Raw genomic sequence first — 18087 nt, forward strand, 5'->3', positions numbered from 1 at the left:
GAGAGTATGTGTTTGTTCAATGTAATGGGTTGTAAAGCTGGCTGTAAGGAAAGTAAGTTGTCTTTGTTGGATGGATTCTTTGGCTCTAAAAGCATCCATCTTCTTCCAACAGTTCAAACGCCACAATATTGATTTTTCTTGTCCTTCTTGATTGTTGAGAGATTATTTGTGTTGGGCTTTTGTCGACCGGGGCCTACATTCTTGATGAAGTGAAAGGCCACGGAAGTTGGAGAAAACTTTGGGGGAAACTATTTCGTTCATAAAATATTCCAAGAGGAAGGTTGGCGTCAGAAACTTTTTGAATGCCGATGAGGAGGTGTGTACGATTTTTGTGGGAAGTAACTGTATTGGTGTTGTCTTTTGAGCTGTTGGAGTTCGGGATGATGGTGGGAGAAGGTGTGGGTGGGGAGATATAACAATAGTAATAATAAATGGAGATGGCAACATTAAATTGAACAAATGCTTGTACTCGATTCAGACGATGCACGGCTGAAGCAACAGGGACGCACCAAACGAATGACCCTGTGGCAACGTCAGACGAGGCGCTCGAAGATGAAGAATCTCGTCCTCGCATCCGAAAAAAGAGAAGTTGGGTCGGTGATATTTTTTTTATCATTTACTTTTTGTTTTTTGCATATGTTTATTGTATGTGTGTATTTATTTATTATTTATGGTAATTAGTGTAGTTTTGCTTTGTAAAGACCTTGACAGTAAAGGAATACCTTCGGTTTGCCTATAGCTTCTCGGCCAAACTCAAACAGAAAAATCTCTCACAAAACTAGACAGTTACGGCAGGATAGAACAATTCTCTTTTCTTTTTAAACAATTACATTGTCTCCAAAGTTGTCCACCAACCGAACCCCCATCTTCAGAACCTTTTCCCCTTGAGCACACAGTGGGTTTGTTACCCACATCAGCTGTTCCTAATAAAATGACTGAACATCCTGTGGACCCCACTGTTAATGCTCCACCAAAGCTCTTGTGCAGGTCCAGCAATCAATTAGTGACACGTTCCACGGCTTCAGCCTGAGTCGGAAAGGTGCTAAAGTTGAGTCTGCGACCAAAGCGGCCGTAAAACCGTGGTGATATCGTGGCTCTCCATCGTCCCCCACCGGTTGTGCCAGATTTATAAAGCAGCAGGGTGTAATCACAATCTGATGGATGGTAAGCAAAGCCGCCGGGGCGACTCTTCATTATGGCCTCAAGAAGTGGGGCAGCGGGCAGCCCTTTGCTCGTGAATAATGCCCAAGCTGGTAGTGCATCGTGCATGCTTTATTGGCTGCCAGACTGAAGCCTAATTAGGGATGTAGACAAACATATTCTACACTTAGTTACTAATTTGTATTTGTTTAGCTGCGGGAACTGTTATGGCCCATCTGTTGAGCACGCCTTGTTATGCATAAATCATTTTTGATCACTAACGAAAGGGTAATCCTAATACCCCACTTGCATTACACAACGAAGTGAGCTCACGTGATGGCTGGAGTGTCATCACGTTGGTATATCTTGTCGAAACTGGGGTTCAAATAGTTGTTTTCTTAGTTCACTTTTAAACTTTTGTGATTTTTTAAAAACTTAACCTTTGCTGTTGATGGTACGTCCCATTTGGGATTTCCGACCATCGTCGGCAGCTTGGAATTGAAAATTCTACATATCATGAGGATACAATATGACACAGCAAAAGTAATGAACTTTGCTAGTCCCTATGGGAGCCGTCAAGGGGGCCATCTTATTATATTTATGCCTATTTTACTCCAAGGGGTCCCAGGATTACACACCCAAAAAATGGTTGTGATTGGTTCAGCCGTTTTAGCGGTACCTGGGAACAGACAGACGGACAGACGGTGAATTGTAGTGAGAAGATAACTGATACATTTTTTTTTTTAATTGCGACTTTAGTTCAACCGTTGCCCGTAACAACGTGAAAACATTCAAATGTGTTTTATATAAAATCAATAATCAAGAATAAGCTATTGTAAAATGATCGCGTTTATGGAGTGATTTTAAAATTTCTCTTCTATTCTGTAACCAACAGAAGTTGACCGTTCAATTTGATTGAGTTAATTTACGCAAAATATACACAGCATGTTCACGTGCGGCCCATCCTTTGTGTCCCCCAAACCTCAATCTCCGTCACATTTCTGGGTTCCTGTGTTAACTCTTTCTGGAGGAAATCCCCCTCCCCTCCCCTACTACTTCCCCTTTACATCACAACATCATGTTATGATTTGACGATGGCGGTGTAAATCTTACCAGAGTTCCACAGCGGAGGAACATATCAGATGCGAATGCTTTTTCCCCCAAAAAAATCAATGTCATGGAAGGAACACATGTGATGTTTCTGTGTAACCCGTGATGTCTCCGAATCGTGTCCAAAATCGAATACCTGTGTCGCTGTAGGATGAAAATCTGTACACAATTCAACTGCATACAAGTATGTCCTTTTGAATGATCGACAGACCGAGAGATGCAAGGGACCAACATGTTATGACTTCCAACGGAGAAGTCTCATTGATCTTCTTTCCTGTGCAGCACAAGTCTGTGGGGGTAGCACTGTTGACCGAGGGCGCGGCTGTACCGCTGATGCATCGCCCTCTGTAGGTGAAGGCAAGGATTTGTAATTTGTCTAGGGTGCCGGCAATAGCTCACCGACTCTTTGCAAAGGACACCGTGGGATCTTTAACGTCCACCAACTGTTGCCGACAGACACCCAGTTTAACATCCATCCGAAAAACAGCACACAAATTGACGAACCACCCTGTCTGTGAAACACCGGGATCACAATTTATAGCTGGGCCGAGATTTCAACCCAGGCTGGCCAGCTCAGATAGATGCGAGTGCACGTACCTCTCGGCCATCCTGCCAGCCCGTCTCATTAATAGTAGGTGGTGTACCAATTAATTTTGCATAAAAGGTGCAGCAAAAGCCATCATATCCCATACACTAACCAACCTAACTTTTTCTCTATCCCTTACTACCCCCACATTCCTGATGTGGTCAGCGTGAGAATTTTGAAGCTGCTGGCCCAACTTACTTGCCTCAAAGCTCGGACGTTCCTGCTGAAAATTGCGGCCCAAAGAAGAAGGCACAGAAAACACATCCCACTGGAAGGTAACAAAAATGATTCCAGCCAAGGCAGATTGCCTTCAGCCTTCATTAAAATCCCATCAATCAGCACCTTCATTATAGGCTGAACAATCTGTTGCACCACAGGAAGAAAAGTGTCAACTGTATGACGCATGCTCTTTAAATGTATGGAAAGTATGGGGTGCTACATATTTGAGCCACTGTTTGTCCAAAAGTGACGAGCATTGCATTCTGTTAAACGAGGAAATGAAAGGTTGATGCTTTGTTGTTTCCCTTTTTCAAATACTTTTTCCTATGAAGTTTTAGCTCTGCTAAGACACCACTTGTAAACCAGCTTTTATTGTCAAAGGTAAAGAAAGCCCTCAAATATGCCTTCAAGAATGTTTTGCAACACCTATCATCCAGCAGCATCGTTGCCTTCTTTTAATAATTCGGTCAGCCATTTCATTTGTCATTCTGTTGCAAAGTTAAATTCACACTTTTCCATTTCTACATCACTACTCTTTTGAGGCTTTTGATATGCTTCAGATGTGTCTGATGCGAAAAGAATAAGCCTTTGGAATTGTTTTTTTTTTACCCCATGTGTTTGTTGTGACGGCTTCCTTCACCGTTTCATTATGCATGCATTCACTTAATTTGGGCAAAACGCATGCAGGTGCAGGCTGCTATCTATAACTTAAGCACAGACGTAACAGATGGGCTCTAAGAAAATGCACAGATGCTGCAGAAAGATAGGCCACGCAGAGACCGCTTTGTACCACCTAATCAACGATGTGTTCAATACAGGAAAAGATTCCTACACACAACCGATCCCAGGGAAAGTCTTGTCAAGGATATCCTATATTTTGGCACACCAGGCATGATCGACACTTCCTTGGTGTAAATTTGAATCTGGCGATAGATGAATGGGTACAAGGACAGTTCGAACCAGAGAGTTCATGCAGCACATTTACCCCATGCAGTCTTGACAAAAAGGACATAGGAAGGGTCTTTTCAACTCTTGCTTTGTGTTTCTGAGCACGATCTACAGGTGCTGGATAAAAAACAAATGGAAACACCAATTGTTAAGTCACTTAATAGGGAGTTGGCCCACCACGTGTGGCCAGTACGGCCTGCATGCGCCATGGCATAGAGTCCAGCACCATCTGGAATTCTGCAGGAGGGATGCGGCACCATTCTTCCATGAGAAAGTCAATCAACTCACTCCTGTTTGATGGAGGTGGAAAGCGTTGTCTCGGGCATCATTCAAGAATATCACATAAATGCTTGATTGGGTTCAGATCTGGTGACTGAGAAGGCCATGACATGTGGATGATATCAGTGTCTTGCTCATCAAACCATTGGGTGACCATACATGCTCTGGGGATAGGGGCATTTTCATCCTGGAAGACACCCCTCCTGGCAGGAAAGAAATGCTGCAACATGGGGTGAAGTTGATCACTCAGTACCATCCAGGTAGTGATTGGCATTGACCTTGCCTTCTCAGGGAATGACTGCACCCAAACCATGTCAGGAAAATGCACCCTACAACATGACAGAACCACCAGAACCCTCCATTGTTGGAACCAAGCACTCAGGGTTGTAGTCATTTAGGTTGGCGCAACACATGCACTCGTCTGTCGAGAACATGGTGAACAATGATTCCTCTGACCATATGACATTTCTCCACTGCTAAGTAGTCCATTGCCTGTGCTCTTTGCACCACTGGACTCACAAAATGGGCATTGCCAGGTGTGATGAGCTATTTGTGCACTGCAACCCGACGACGATGGTGTCCCGCTCTATGGAGTTCTTTGTGGACCGTCTTTGATGAAACTGACTGCTCGTGCCCCAAATTAAAATTTACAGTCAATTGATCTGCAGCTGCTCACTTGCTTTGCCTTGCACTTCAAAGTGATGCGCAGATATCACAATCCTGGAGTATCCGCTTCCGCTCACTGTTGCCCTTTGCTGATGATGTCTTTCCCTCGGAGTTCCATGCCGACATCACCTGAGACACCATTGCTCATGAAACATCAGCAATTTGAGCTGTCTTTGTCACTAAAGCTTCTGCCAAACACACCCCCATCAATCACCCCTCTTTCAAAGTCACTGAGATCTCCTTTTGCAGCCATGCTAGCCATAAATATATGCAACCAGGCCTGTGCAGCATTTTTATACATGACCCTAAGCATGCTGGATTGGTATTTTCTCAATTAACACATGGGCCACACCTGTGTGGAAGCCGTTGCTTTCAATATATTTGTGGTCCCTCATTTACCCAGGTGTTTCCGTTTTTGTTTTTTTCCTCCACTACCTATATATTAGCCTTGTTCGTAATCTTTCAATATCAGGCACCATGGCAACCATATGAAGGGGTCAAATGGTTCAAATGGAACAATCCAGAGCTGAACCTTCGGCCAACTCTTATTGGAGAAACTGACAAATTTGGAACGATCTTTCAGAAAAAAAGATGCACAAAACAAACAGATATTTTAGACGAGGTTAGCCCTGTCATTGCATCGCAAGGCACCACCATTTTGTCTGAATCTGGCTGATACTCCACCCTCAGAGTACGTGGCAAATTCGATTGATCGAGACAGCATAAAATTTTGCTCGAGTACTGCTAAAGTTGAGGTTTTTGGAAGTACAAACAAGGTGATTTGTGTTGTACAGTGTTCAAAAATATAATTCAATTCAAATTTTTTTTAAAAAAACGGTTTAAAGGCTGGAGAAAACCTGGTCTAAATTCAAATTGATGACCGGAAATCAAGCCAATGGAGAAGTGGAAGGATTTGATGTCTGAAGCGATGATGGATTCCATGAACTTGCTGATGATTGGGAGCAGGCTGATTGGTCTGGATTTGCAGGGATCAGTTTTTGCACCTCTTTTTTATGCAGAGCAGTCATGTTTGCTGATTTCTTTGCAGATGGCAGATGACTTTGAGAAAATGAGGGGGTGAATAGAACTGAGAGAGGGTGAGCAAGAGCAGCAGAGCACGTTTTTAGGACACGTGGGCTGATGCCGTCTGGGCCGGTTGCAGAATGTGAGTCGAGGTTGACAGCTCAACTTGACAGGTTTGACAGAAGTCAAGACAACTGAAGCTCTCCACCTTGTCAGGAGAAAAGGACACTGTCCAGGAACAATTGGGTGCGACTGGGAAAGGTGGGTACAGAAAGTGATGGGTTTGGGATGCAAGATTTAGAAGCAAACACAGAGTTTAGGCATTCAGCCTTTTCTCGTGCAGTGTCAGCCATGCAGCCATTTGAGTTAAGGGAGGGGATGGAGGGGGAACATCCACCACAAACAGATTTGATTAGACATCACCAGCATTTGGAGGAGGGAGACGGGTTTGAGAGTTCAGACTTGAGATTAGTAAGATGTCGTTTCCTGGCTCTCCTTAAGGCCCGGTCACACCTTGATGTTTTAGCCAGCGATGGCAACGTATTAAAATGTATGTTAAACGCTGGCTGACGTTGAACTTTTGATGTTTTTTTTTAAGATTCGGACGTATTCATAACGAGTTGGTCGTATGCATAACATATTAGTAACGGACACAGAACGTTTTGTTGTGTTATAGATAACTTATACCAACGAATGCTGAACCTGTTGTCGGCCTACACAACCTATGCCCAACGATAGTCTAACTTCGGCATAGCGCGTTGCACGCATCGCCGATGATGTCGTGACGTAGCCTATTAAAAGGCTGACGCACAACGATTCGAATCATAACTGCCGTAGAAATGGAAGTGACAACATCGCGGTCACACCTTGGCGATCTTGCCAACGTATGCCGACCTAAGAAAAATGTGTCTAAAACGTTGGGGCACGTCAAATACGGTATGAGTAAGTTTGGTATACGTGAGTAGAACGCTAAAGTACGCTATCTTACGTCGTAGTAAGTAGAGTACGTCAAGAAATTTTAAACATGTTCAAAATTTTACGACATACTCGGCGTATGACACACGTTCCGCATGCGATGGGGATAAGTTTTACACGCGATATGTGGACGCTTACACACGTCCACAAAGGCTACTTATAAGCTACTCATAAGTCGAAACACGTCGCGGTAATGTCTTTTTTACGCGAAACTTATTTCTAACTTATGTTTGACGTGCTTTGAACCAATTCTTTACGTAGTCCCAACACACATCAACGTATGTAGACGTATTCCAATGACGTCTTCCGGTCGACAAAAAAAAAAAATGAACTTGTTTCTAGGTTACAACTGCCATATAAAGACGTGTTCCCAGCGGTTTTGGGAATTGGTATATAAAAATGCTGCTCATAAAAGGGGAACCCAACAGTGTTTTCGAGTTCCTTTTTGAGTCGATGTCCATGTCAGCAATAACAGTATCAGTATCAGTATTAGTATTAATAGTAGTTTGTTCATGTTGGCAGTAGTAGGTGAGTGTGAGGGGGAGGGTGTGGGTTATGATGGATCGTCCTTGCGTCCGCGTGTCCACGGGTAGGTTCATAGGCTGCCACTCATCGATTTAAATGGCTGCATCTCCACTATTGAAAGTAGATGCTTGCGCTCAACAATTGGATTTTTTTTTACACTCAACGACTTTTAAACGGTACCACTCAGCTATTTTCATTGTTTACAATGAACGATTTAAATTGCTGTCACTCGCCTTTGTTTTTTGACGCTGGGGTTTTGAAATTTGAAGCGTTTCTTCTGAACATGTTAAAACGCTCAAACTCGACTATTTTAAATAGACGCTGCCGATGGACAATTGGAATCATAGCCAAGCTAGACATCGAAGTGTGAACATCCTCGTCATGCCGAAGAAAAGTTTGAAGAATGCTGCAAATAAGTGTCCTGGCCGTGGCCGTGGACGCTGACGCAAGGACGATCCATTATACCGACGTCTTTCAGCCTATGAGTAACTTAAAAGTAACGTCTGTCGACGTGTGGCAACGATCGCGTAACGTGCCAACAACACGTTAATCATAGGTTAGAAATAAGTTTCGGGTACGCTAAACATTACCTCGGCGTGTCTCAACTTATGATTAACTTACAAGTAGCATGTGTTGACGTCTGTCAACGATCGCAGACCGTGCATACAACTTGTGGCCAGCGTAGCGGAACGTGAGTCATACGCCAGCATACGTCGTGAAATTTCAAGCATGAAAAAATTTGAGGACAACCGAAAAGTACAACGTTTAAAGCCAGTGTACAACGACGTATGGCAGTGTTTTTCAGCGTGCTCTCAATGTTATCAAAACTTACCCATAACGTATTCAACGTGTGCCAGCGTTTTAGAAAAAAAATTCAAAAATCGGCATACGTTGGCTAAAACGTCAAGGTGTGACCGGGCCTTTAGGTTAAACACACACTTGTTCTGAGATTTGTGGAAGGAACTAAGATTGCATTCAGTAGGTTTTGCCTTCCATGAGGCGAAGGCAAGTTGTTTCAAGACAACAACCTCGCCACAAGCTTCAGTGTACCATGGGCAGGAGGAAGGGTAGGACAATTGAAGACGAGATGGGATAAATACGTGCATGAGAGAGAGAGCAAGTTTCTTTGAAAAATTCCCAGGATGCATTGATATCTGGAAAAGTAGAAATGGGAAACCAGTATATAAGTTTGATGGCTGCTTGAAGACCCTGCCAGTCGGCCTGAGTGAAACGCCAGACTCGATGGTGCTGAGGTGATTCTCTAATAATAGCCATTCAGATGACCACTTTAACAAGCACGTGGTCAGGTGAACTGATTGGAGTAGAAGAGGAACAGCAGACATTATCTGGGAAATTGGTCAAAATCAAATCTGGAAGAGATTGGCTGTGATTCGGGTGTGGAAGTTGACCGATTGAGTCAGTCCCAATTTGTCACAGAAGTCCTTTGCTGAAGTGCCGTGGCAGGTGAGAGAGGTACCCACACCCAGCCAACTAGCATGATGGCAAATGAAGTCACCGCATATGAGGAAGAGAGAGTTTGGATGAGTGGATTGAAGTTGGTCCATGTTTTCGGTGAGTGTGATGTAAATGGGGTCATCACTGTTTGGTGGACGATACAACACACAGATTAACAAGAGGTGGGAGCAGAGGGGAAGCCTTAGCCAGAGTTATTCCTGAGGATGTGGGGGAGTGGCAGCAGTGCACGGAGAGTGCGGAATAGATTTTTTGATAAAGAGAGCAACTCCACCACTAGGACGAGGCTCAAGTCTATCAGACCGGAGGAGGGAGTAACCAAGGACAGAAACGAAGGAGTCACAGACGTCTTGAAGGATGCAAGCTTCTGTTAAACAGATTATGTCTAGTTTGTCAGTGGCAACCTGGATGGTGAGATCAGTCAGGTTAGAGTGAAGTCCCTGGATGTTTGAGGTCCACACTGTTAAGGAGGAAGGAGCGGAGGAGGCTTTGGGTTCAGGGGAAGGAAGGGTAATCAGAGAGAGGAGAGGTGGAGGTAGTGAGGGTTGTTGACAGTTGATGACAGATTGCAGAAGAGCTCCGGGAGAGGGTCGGATGGAGACGAGGACAAAGGGCTTGGTGGTAAAGGAATGAGTCGCAGTGGGGAGTAGTAAGAGAAGTGGGAGATTGAAGGAGGTGGAGGAATGAGATGAAAGAGAGAGAGTGGGGAAAGGAGGAAGCTTCGTGGATGTGAAAGGGGGCAGCTTTGAGAAGGGGGAGTGAGGGGGGATATTATGCCTGGTTTTGGCTTAATGGTTAGGGTGGCAGGCTTGGGATCCTAGGGTCCTGATTTCAAATCCCGCTCAGCTGTTAAATTAATACCAGGTGGGGTTAACGCGACCTGTCAACCTTCTGAGGTCGGCAAAATGAGTGCCAGCATGCTGGTATACTGTGTCACAGTGGCAACCCGTCCAGGATTGTGCCCAGTAGCCAAGAAGACTGCTTAGGCAGCACCAACACTCTGCACAGAGTATGGCCCAATGGATGGATGTATGGATGGATGGGGGGGGGAAGAATTGAGGGAGAATGGTGAGGAGGGAGAAGGGTGGGGGGAAAGAATTGAGTTAGAAAGCTGTGGGGGAGCTTTTGAGAAAGGTGAGGGGGAAGCTTGGAGGAGGAAGAGAGAGGAGTTTGCTTTGAAGAGGGAGGAGGCCGTTGATTTGCGAGTGAGTGGTGAGAGGAAATCTTTGAGGGAGAGGGGAAATGATGAGAGCAGACACAGCCATGGGGCAGGAAGGGGAAGGGTGAGACTGGGTTGAGGTATTGTGAAGATGGAAGCGGGTGGGGGGGACAAAAATTGAGACGGTGGGAAGGGGGTGTGGGGGTAGATTTGAAGGAGAGGAGCAAGGGGGGACATTTGAAGGGGAGGAGCAAGGGGGGACATTTGGAGGAGAGGAGAGAATTGAGGGAGAAAGGTGTAGGTGGAGGTTTTGAGAAGGTGGAGGGGGTATTACAGGGAAGGAGTTAGGAGGAGGTAGATTTAAGGAGGTGGGGTGAATTTGCACTGAAGTTGGAAAAAAGAATGAAAAACACAGGTCACTCAACCCTGGATATGCTGCTTATGCTTTCCCAACAATGGATGGAGGTCTGAAATGCCAAACATGAGATCAGAGACATCCCCCCAGACATACCGCGAGCTTTCGATATGGTCTGGCATCCGGCACTGCTCACCAAACTCTCTTCTGATGGTATCTAAGGAAATCTCCACTCATGGCTCACGGACTTCCTCTCCTGTTGCAGCCAACACATGGCTTTTTATGGAATTCTCTCGTCTCCTCTTCCTGTCCAGGCTGGAGTTCCTCGAGGCAGTGTTCTGGGCCCTATGCTTTTTCTGGTTTTCATTAATGATCTCTCAGACTCTCTGGAAAATCCTCATCATCTCTTTGCTGATGACTCCACCCTCTGCCGTACCATCTGTCATCCCTCAGATCGGCAATCAGCAGCCTCTTCACTCTCTGCAAGCCTGGATAAAATTATAAGGTCATAAAACACTTGGAATATGTTTTTCAATCCTGACAAATCTCACACCGTCACTATGTCTCTCCAAAAGGACCATCTGGAAGAAAAAACCCCCATCCACTTTCTCAACAATCCAATTGAAGAAGTCCTTTCATTTAAAATTTTGGGCCTCACTATCTGCCAAGATCTTTCCTGGGAAAGCCACATCTCCAAGCTGGCTTCCAAAGCAAGTCACCGACTGGGCATCCTACGTCGTACAAAGTCCTTCCTTGGCACACCTGAGCGTCTAACCACTCTAACCACTTACAAAGCTTTCATCTGCATTCTTATGGAGTTCTGCTCTCCCCTCTGGGGTGGTGCTCCTGCCTCACACCCAGCTCGACTTCATACTGTGGAAAGCAAGGATTTTAGGATCATTGGTATCTCCTGCAGTGAAGCTGAGTCTTTGGGTCTCTCACTCTCTCACTGGAGGCAAGTCAGTGGTCTTTCTGTCTTATCTCGTCAACTTTCCAGACTTGCCCCGCTGCTGTCTGTGATATGTCCACTGTACATTTTCGTAGGGCACTCAAGGTCCGCCAAAAAACCCCTTCTGGTGAAACTGCCAAAATCACGAATCACTACTCACCTTCACTCTTTCGTTCCTCTTTTTTCCCGCCTCTGGAACGAACTCCCACACTCTCTTCAATCCCACTCCCCCCTCCAGGTCTTCAAAACAGCTGTTCACCAACCTCTCACATCTTCCCTCATCCAAAATATTGATCTTTTCTACCCCCGTTAATCCACCCCAAACCCACCTCCTTCAAATTCCATGCTTTCCTTCCTGAAAGTCCCTGTAGTACCATCTTGTTTAGCCCGTGTACCCCCACCCCATCCCTCTCCTTCCACAGATCTCCTGTTATCTTTCTCCCCCACTATTTTGTGCTTCCCTCTCCCACCCCTCGTCTCCTGCCTTGTTATATGTTGTGTGTATTCGCTCTTACTCGAGCCTTGACATGGTATACAAAAAAAAAATTTAAAAATAGAAAAAAACAACGTTGAATTAGAAGTTTATCACCGTTGACGCATTTTGCGAAACACCATGTTTCATACCACCTTTTTTAACAAGTTAAATTAGTTATCCGTGCTTGTTTGTGTCTTTTATGACGTCAGAAAATATGGTAAGTTTCCTGTTGGAATGAATGTCAGTTTTGTTTGACTGCCAGACAGACAGATAGACTGAAGCAATTGCGTTCCCACGCTGTGCACTGGTGCTCTCGGGACGAGATTCCGTACAATATGCCACCAAATTCAGAGCCAAAGTTCTGCAAAACTGCAGGTTCATCTTCCGATTCATTCACCAATTCGTTTTCTACAGTGTTCAAAATATAAAATTCCATTGAAATGAAGTAGTTCCTTGCTCATAGAAATAGCCTGATAGACAGAAAGATGGAGTGAACCAATTGCATCTCCCCGCTTAGTGCTATGTGCATGAGGCAGTACGTTTCAAGAAGAGACAAAAAGAAATGATGTAAGCTTTGTACTTGTTCTGAGCAGGTAGAAAGCATGTGTCTCCAGTTAAGAGACACCAATGAAGGTTATTTGACTGTATCAAGTTGTGTTTTTTTTATCACTATATTTCTCGCAATAAAACAATACTTTTCACACAGAAAAATAACATTGTATTTATCCCAATATTTTGTGTTCTCAAATCTCAAAAAAATATATTTGCTCAAGATTACTTCCATGAATAACAATTTGATCTCGTAATGCATGAGTACGAAAAATTGGTGTGCGTTGTTTGAGAAGTTGTAACGACGTTTTGCAACACCTGTAATCCAGCAGCATCCTTGTCCGCTAAATAATTTACAGTCAGCCTTTTAATTTGTCATTCTTTTGCAAAATTATTATTCTCAAAACAATTTCATCTCGTAGCATTTGCTTATTGGGCTGTGGAGTGAAGGAAGCTGCTTGTGCACATTAAATTAGCTGATTTTATTGAGGTTCACGTTCAAGCTGTCTCCGCTGCTCCGCTCAAAGGCACATTCATTGTCACCAAAACTGTCTCATGGTAAGCATTAAACTTCGTGGTTTTTCTTTGCCTTCTCCATGGTAGTCAGGGTAGGAATTTTGAATTTGGTCAGGGTGTTGGTGATGACTCACCGACTCCATGCGAAAGACACCTTAGGATCTCTGACATCCACCAACGGCAGCAGGCAAGTCCCCAGCTTAACATACCTCCAAGGGACAGCGCACTTAGTGATGCAACATCCTGTCTGTGAAACACCAACCCGAAAGTTTAGATTCTGGCCGAGAATCAAACCGACGCAAATCCACGTATCACTGTTTTTTTTTTTGTAAATTAAGACGTTTATTCTTCCAGCATTATATTGAATTTTTGTTTTTTTTTATATAAAATAGCACTTCATCTCCGCCCTCAATGTATTTTACTTCCCTAGACCTGAGCCTGACGCTTCACCAACCGGCTCCTCTGACAGCCTTTGCCTCATCCTGTGACGTCATTCCCCAACTTTGATGTCTCATCCTGCATCACCATCTCAATTCTATGAAAAAAAAAGCGTTTTATGCCAATTATATTTGCTGCTTTTATTTTGCTGATTTTATGTGCATTATCCACCGATGTCAGAGATTGCTTCAAACTTGACCTGAACTTTTAGTTACACTTAAATAAGCTTATTCATGTTGCACAAATCATGCATTACTTTCAAGGTACTCTTCGGCTTTGAACAAACGCCGACTTGATCTGTATGCTGCCTTCAGTGCAGAATTATTTAGGGTAGGAGCATAACCAGTGCAGAACTTCATTCTTTATCGCCTTGTTCGTCAAACTCTACCTGCCCTCAAGGTGCTCATTAATACGGCCGCCCTTGACAGGAAATCATCACCGTACACTGAACTCCTTCATCTGTAAATTTCAACAGGCTAGACGCCTTTCGTTGACCAAAAAAACATTCACAATCATTCACTGTTCCAATCTCTTTGCTTTCTCGCAGTCTCACAATCTTTTCAATCTTCCTCTTTGTATTTCATTTTTGCTTTGTTGTCATTCCACAATGTGAATGTATAGATGAATCATATATTCCAGTTGTTTCACAATATGGCTTTGGAATTGTCAGCCTTTTCCACTCCAACAATCGGGTTGACGTTGATTTGAAGGTTTTATTTTTTATTTGTATATATATATATATATATATATATATATATATATATATATATATATATATATATATATAAACATAATTCTTGAATAGAGTAAAGTAATTTTTGAACTTTTTACACTTTTGGGATTAACAAGATGGATTAAAGGCTTATTTGGTGAAATAATCTCATTGTGAAAATGCTGTGCCATCAGAGTGACACGCTGTGAAATGTGTCCGATTTTACGGCACATGAGGCCCTGACCTTTCCGTGGCTGCAGCTGGCAATGCCCCTAGAAAGGTTTCTTACTTTTCAAATCACACCACAGGGCAAATGTCCAGCGCTAGCCTTTGTTGTTCAATGGGATCTAGAATGGCCCTGGCAAGAGCCGTGACCTTTAACTGTTGTGTTTAATCTCCAGCAGGGAGTAAAATCAGGCCCCGAGGTTTCGGTGGCTCTGCTGCAGCAAAGCTACATCCATAGCTTGCAACAGAAAGGTCATCCATGAACGTCAAAGATCAAAGTGTACCATTCACAAAAAGAGCGTTTGGTGTAATGGAGAGAGGGCAAGTATATGGAACAGAAGAAACATTAACCTTATTTGTTCATAGGTGTGCTTTGAATTTCATGATGATTGTAATAATGATGATGATAGATTTCACTTTCTTCATTTGTTGAAATCCAACAGACAACAAAATAACTATGGGGTTAGAAAAGAATGGAGATTTTTTTTTTAAATGTATCTTTTGCGTGTATTGTGATAATGCAGCAAATTGTCCAACTTCAATCATACTGCTTGTAGCAGAGCGATCATGTTGCACAGCATTGTCAGGTCCGTACACTCACCATGTTACAACTCAGGAACACTGAGGTTGATGTGTTCATCAGTGGCGTGTAAAGAGCATCCATCTTCACTGCTGTACAACACTGACTATGTGTGTGGCAACCCAGTGCTCCTGTATTCTGGGTTAATGGTACCAACCCTTTTTAATAACTATTTCTTAAAGATATTATTATGTTTCCTTCCAATCAATCCATCCATATTTACTTTGCTTGTTTTCTATGTTGTTACCATACCTCAAGTTGCTGTGCATAGGCACCCATCACATTAGTCAAAGTCCATTTTTAACATCTTGAGTTGCTGTATCGTGGACTTTAGTATGAAAACCGCGTCGATTTTTTAAAACCAAATAAAATGAAAGGTACATTGGCTAATTAACGTGCTTTTTGTTTATTCTCCACTTTTCCAAAACTTTTTGTAACCTTTCCCCCAACCACCACTCCACACCCCTTCCCCCCAACCACCTTCAACATCAGTTAATCAGCAAATCCTTATTATTTTTTCACCTTAAGTACAGGTACGAGTGAAGAACCTGTCCTCATGAATTGGTTAATTCTTCTAGAATTACTTATATTACGGGATGACTTGTAATAACACCTCCCACTGGGAGAGGCGCTATACAATGCACATTTAGATGGAGAGAAATGGGGTGCTCCCACCAACCGAGGAAAGTTTGCACCGCTTAAAACATTCCCGTGCACCCCGTGAGTACAACTACTAGTTTTCAACTCATCCCATCCAGCGGTGTAGGAGTTCATTTCAGTCAAACAAACAAATAGACACTTCTCCAATTATAGTAGGCTACATCAGAAGGGGCTAGCACGATAGCCGAGAGCATCGGCTCTTAACCTGGAGGGTGTGAGTAATTTCGAGAGGGGGCGCGAACCCGGAGAAAAAACTAGGAATTTCTCTAATTATTTTTGGAATTCTCTTAACAAGTGTTTGCATAATATCGTGATGAACATTTAAAAAACCAAAAGTATCGCCTTTAATAATTTTCGTTTTCTATTCGTGACTTGGCCTTCCATTTTCTGTATTAAAAATAATTTTAAAATTTAACATTTATTTAAATTTAATATTAAAATTTATATTTTATTTTAATATTAAAAAAGAAATTTTTTCACAGATTTGCAGTACCCATTTCAAACTAAATCATTTGCAATGAGTTCAAAAAAGCGGAAGTATCTTGATGAATATATTCGATTTGGATTTGTGTCCCTCCAAAAGGGTGCCACAGAGGTACTCCAGTGTGAAATATGCTACAAGACTCTGAGAAATGATGGCATGCAGCCCACACGCTTGGATCGCCACTTGAAGACAATGCATCCTGCTCCAACTGCCAAACCCAAGGCATTCTTTGAAACAAAAAGGCAGTCCTTGAAGCAAGCTAAGATGGACAGCAGTGGAGCATTTCGGAAACAGACTTCAAAGGTTGTTGAGGCTTCCAATGAGATCTCCATGTTGACTGCAAAGAGCAAAAAGAGCCAAAACATCAGAGAGACTCTCATAAAAACCAAGTGTAATGAATGCATACAGCAGAGCTCGTTCTGGGGAAGGATCGTGCAAACAAGCTTTCCCAATTCTCTCTATCAAACGATACCGTCAAGGGAAGTATTGGTGAAATATCTGAAGACATGAAAGATCAAGTTCTTGACCAAGTAAGAGCTTCTCCTGTATTTGCCATCCAGTTGTACAAAAGGACTGATGTTGCTCAGTGTTCTCAGCTACTGATGTATGCTTGTTTTGTGTCAGGAAGTAGTGTAAAAGAGGAAATGGTCTTCTGCCACCCCATGGAAAGTTACACAACAGCAACAGATATTTTTCAAGTGGTATCAAACTTCTTCCAGGAAAATAAACTTTCATGGGACTCGCTGGTAGGGGTCTGTGCTGATGGACTTCCAGCCATGCTTGGTTTGCAATCTGGTTTCATAACAAGAGTGAATTTTAAAAAGTCCATCTGCTCTAGGTACGCACTGCATCTTTCATCGTGAAGCCTTAGCATCCAGAACTCCACCTGCTGAAATGAGGGATGTCATGAACCTGGCTATCAAGGTAGTCAACTTCATCAAAGCTGGAGCCTTAAACAGTCATCTCTTCAAACAGCTGTGTGTGGATATGGATTCTGAACATCAAGCCTTGCTTTTCCACACAAACATACGATGGCTTTCAAAGGGAAACATGCCTGGACGGCTTTATGAACTACGACAAGAAGTGGCAACATTTCTAGATTCACAGCAGAAAGCAGATCTCCATGACGAGTTCCAGTCTGAAGGATTTTTGCTCTCTCTAGCTTACCTGGTGGACACGTTTGAAGTGCTGAATGCCATCAACCTCAAACTCCAAGGGAAAAACATCAACATAATCATGCACCAGGACATCATTCGAGCCTTCATGACCAAACTCGACCTCTGGAAATGTCGAATTCAGGATGGAAATACAGCCAGTTTTGCTAACTTGGATTCTGCTCTCATTCAGTTACCTTGATTCTGAGTTAAAGAAACAAATAATTACTCATCTGACTGAATTTGAAAGCAGAATTCATCAGATACTTTCCGGATATAGATGAGAAGCGTGAAGCCTGGAAATTCATTAGGAACCCATTTCAAAGTGAAGTAACTGATATTTCAAGACAAAGTGCAAGAGGAGTTTCTTGAGTTAAAGTTCCACTCCTCGGATGAAGAAGACTTCAAAAAACTGGATCTAGAGTCGTTCTGGGTCACGTACCTTCCTGTTTACCCTTTGATCTCACATCAAGCTCTTCGGATTCTGACAATGTTTGGATCAACGTATCTTTGTGAAGCTGCATTTTCCACGCTCGTTGCTGTCAAGACCAAGTACAGAAACAAGCTGAACATTGAAGGGAACTTGTGTTGTGCTCTCTCTGGAATTCGACCACGCATTCAACATCTGGGAGCTAAGAAGTAATGTCAAGTATCTCATTAAATTTCATCTCATTAAATATCCTGTGTATATGAGTGTTGCTAATACAGAATTCTTTGTTCAATAAAAATACTAAAAACACATTTTTTCAGTTTTTCCTTTTAATTCAGGAGGGATTTTTAATCATTTGTTTGAAGATGTGAGGGGGAGGGGGGGGAGGCAAGGACCAACTACTTGAGGGGTGGTGGTGGTGGTAAAAAGGTTAAGAACCACTGGCCTAGAGGTAAGC

General features: G+C 43.1%; 1 protein-coding gene across 6 annotated transcripts in view; it reads left to right on the forward strand.

Moving 5' to 3' along the window:
- Window positions 1–15294, forward strand: part of ARHGEF39 (Rho guanine nucleotide exchange factor 39) — a 244906-nt gene extending 229612 nt beyond the window's left edge. For all 6 annotated transcript variants that reach the window (XM_085871059.1, XM_085871060.1, XM_085871057.1 and 3 more), the window contains exons 10-12: window positions 479–593; window positions 3002–3111; window positions 13378–15294. In XM_085871059.1, coding sequence (XP_085727185.1) covers window positions 479–593; window positions 3002–3111; window positions 13378–13435 — 283 coding nt within the window. In that variant the 3' untranslated portion in view covers window positions 13436–15294. The remainder of the gene's footprint in view (window positions 1–478; window positions 594–3001; window positions 3112–13377) is intronic.
- The last annotated feature ends 2793 nt before the right edge of the window (window positions 15295–18087 follow it).

This window comes from Eptatretus burgeri, chromosome 2, assembly GCF_056783735.1.
Source record: "Eptatretus burgeri isolate ZD-2024b chromosome 2, Ebu_testis_v1, whole genome shotgun sequence".
Taxonomy (NCBI): domain Eukaryota; kingdom Metazoa; phylum Chordata; class Myxini; order Myxiniformes; family Myxinidae; genus Eptatretus; species Eptatretus burgeri.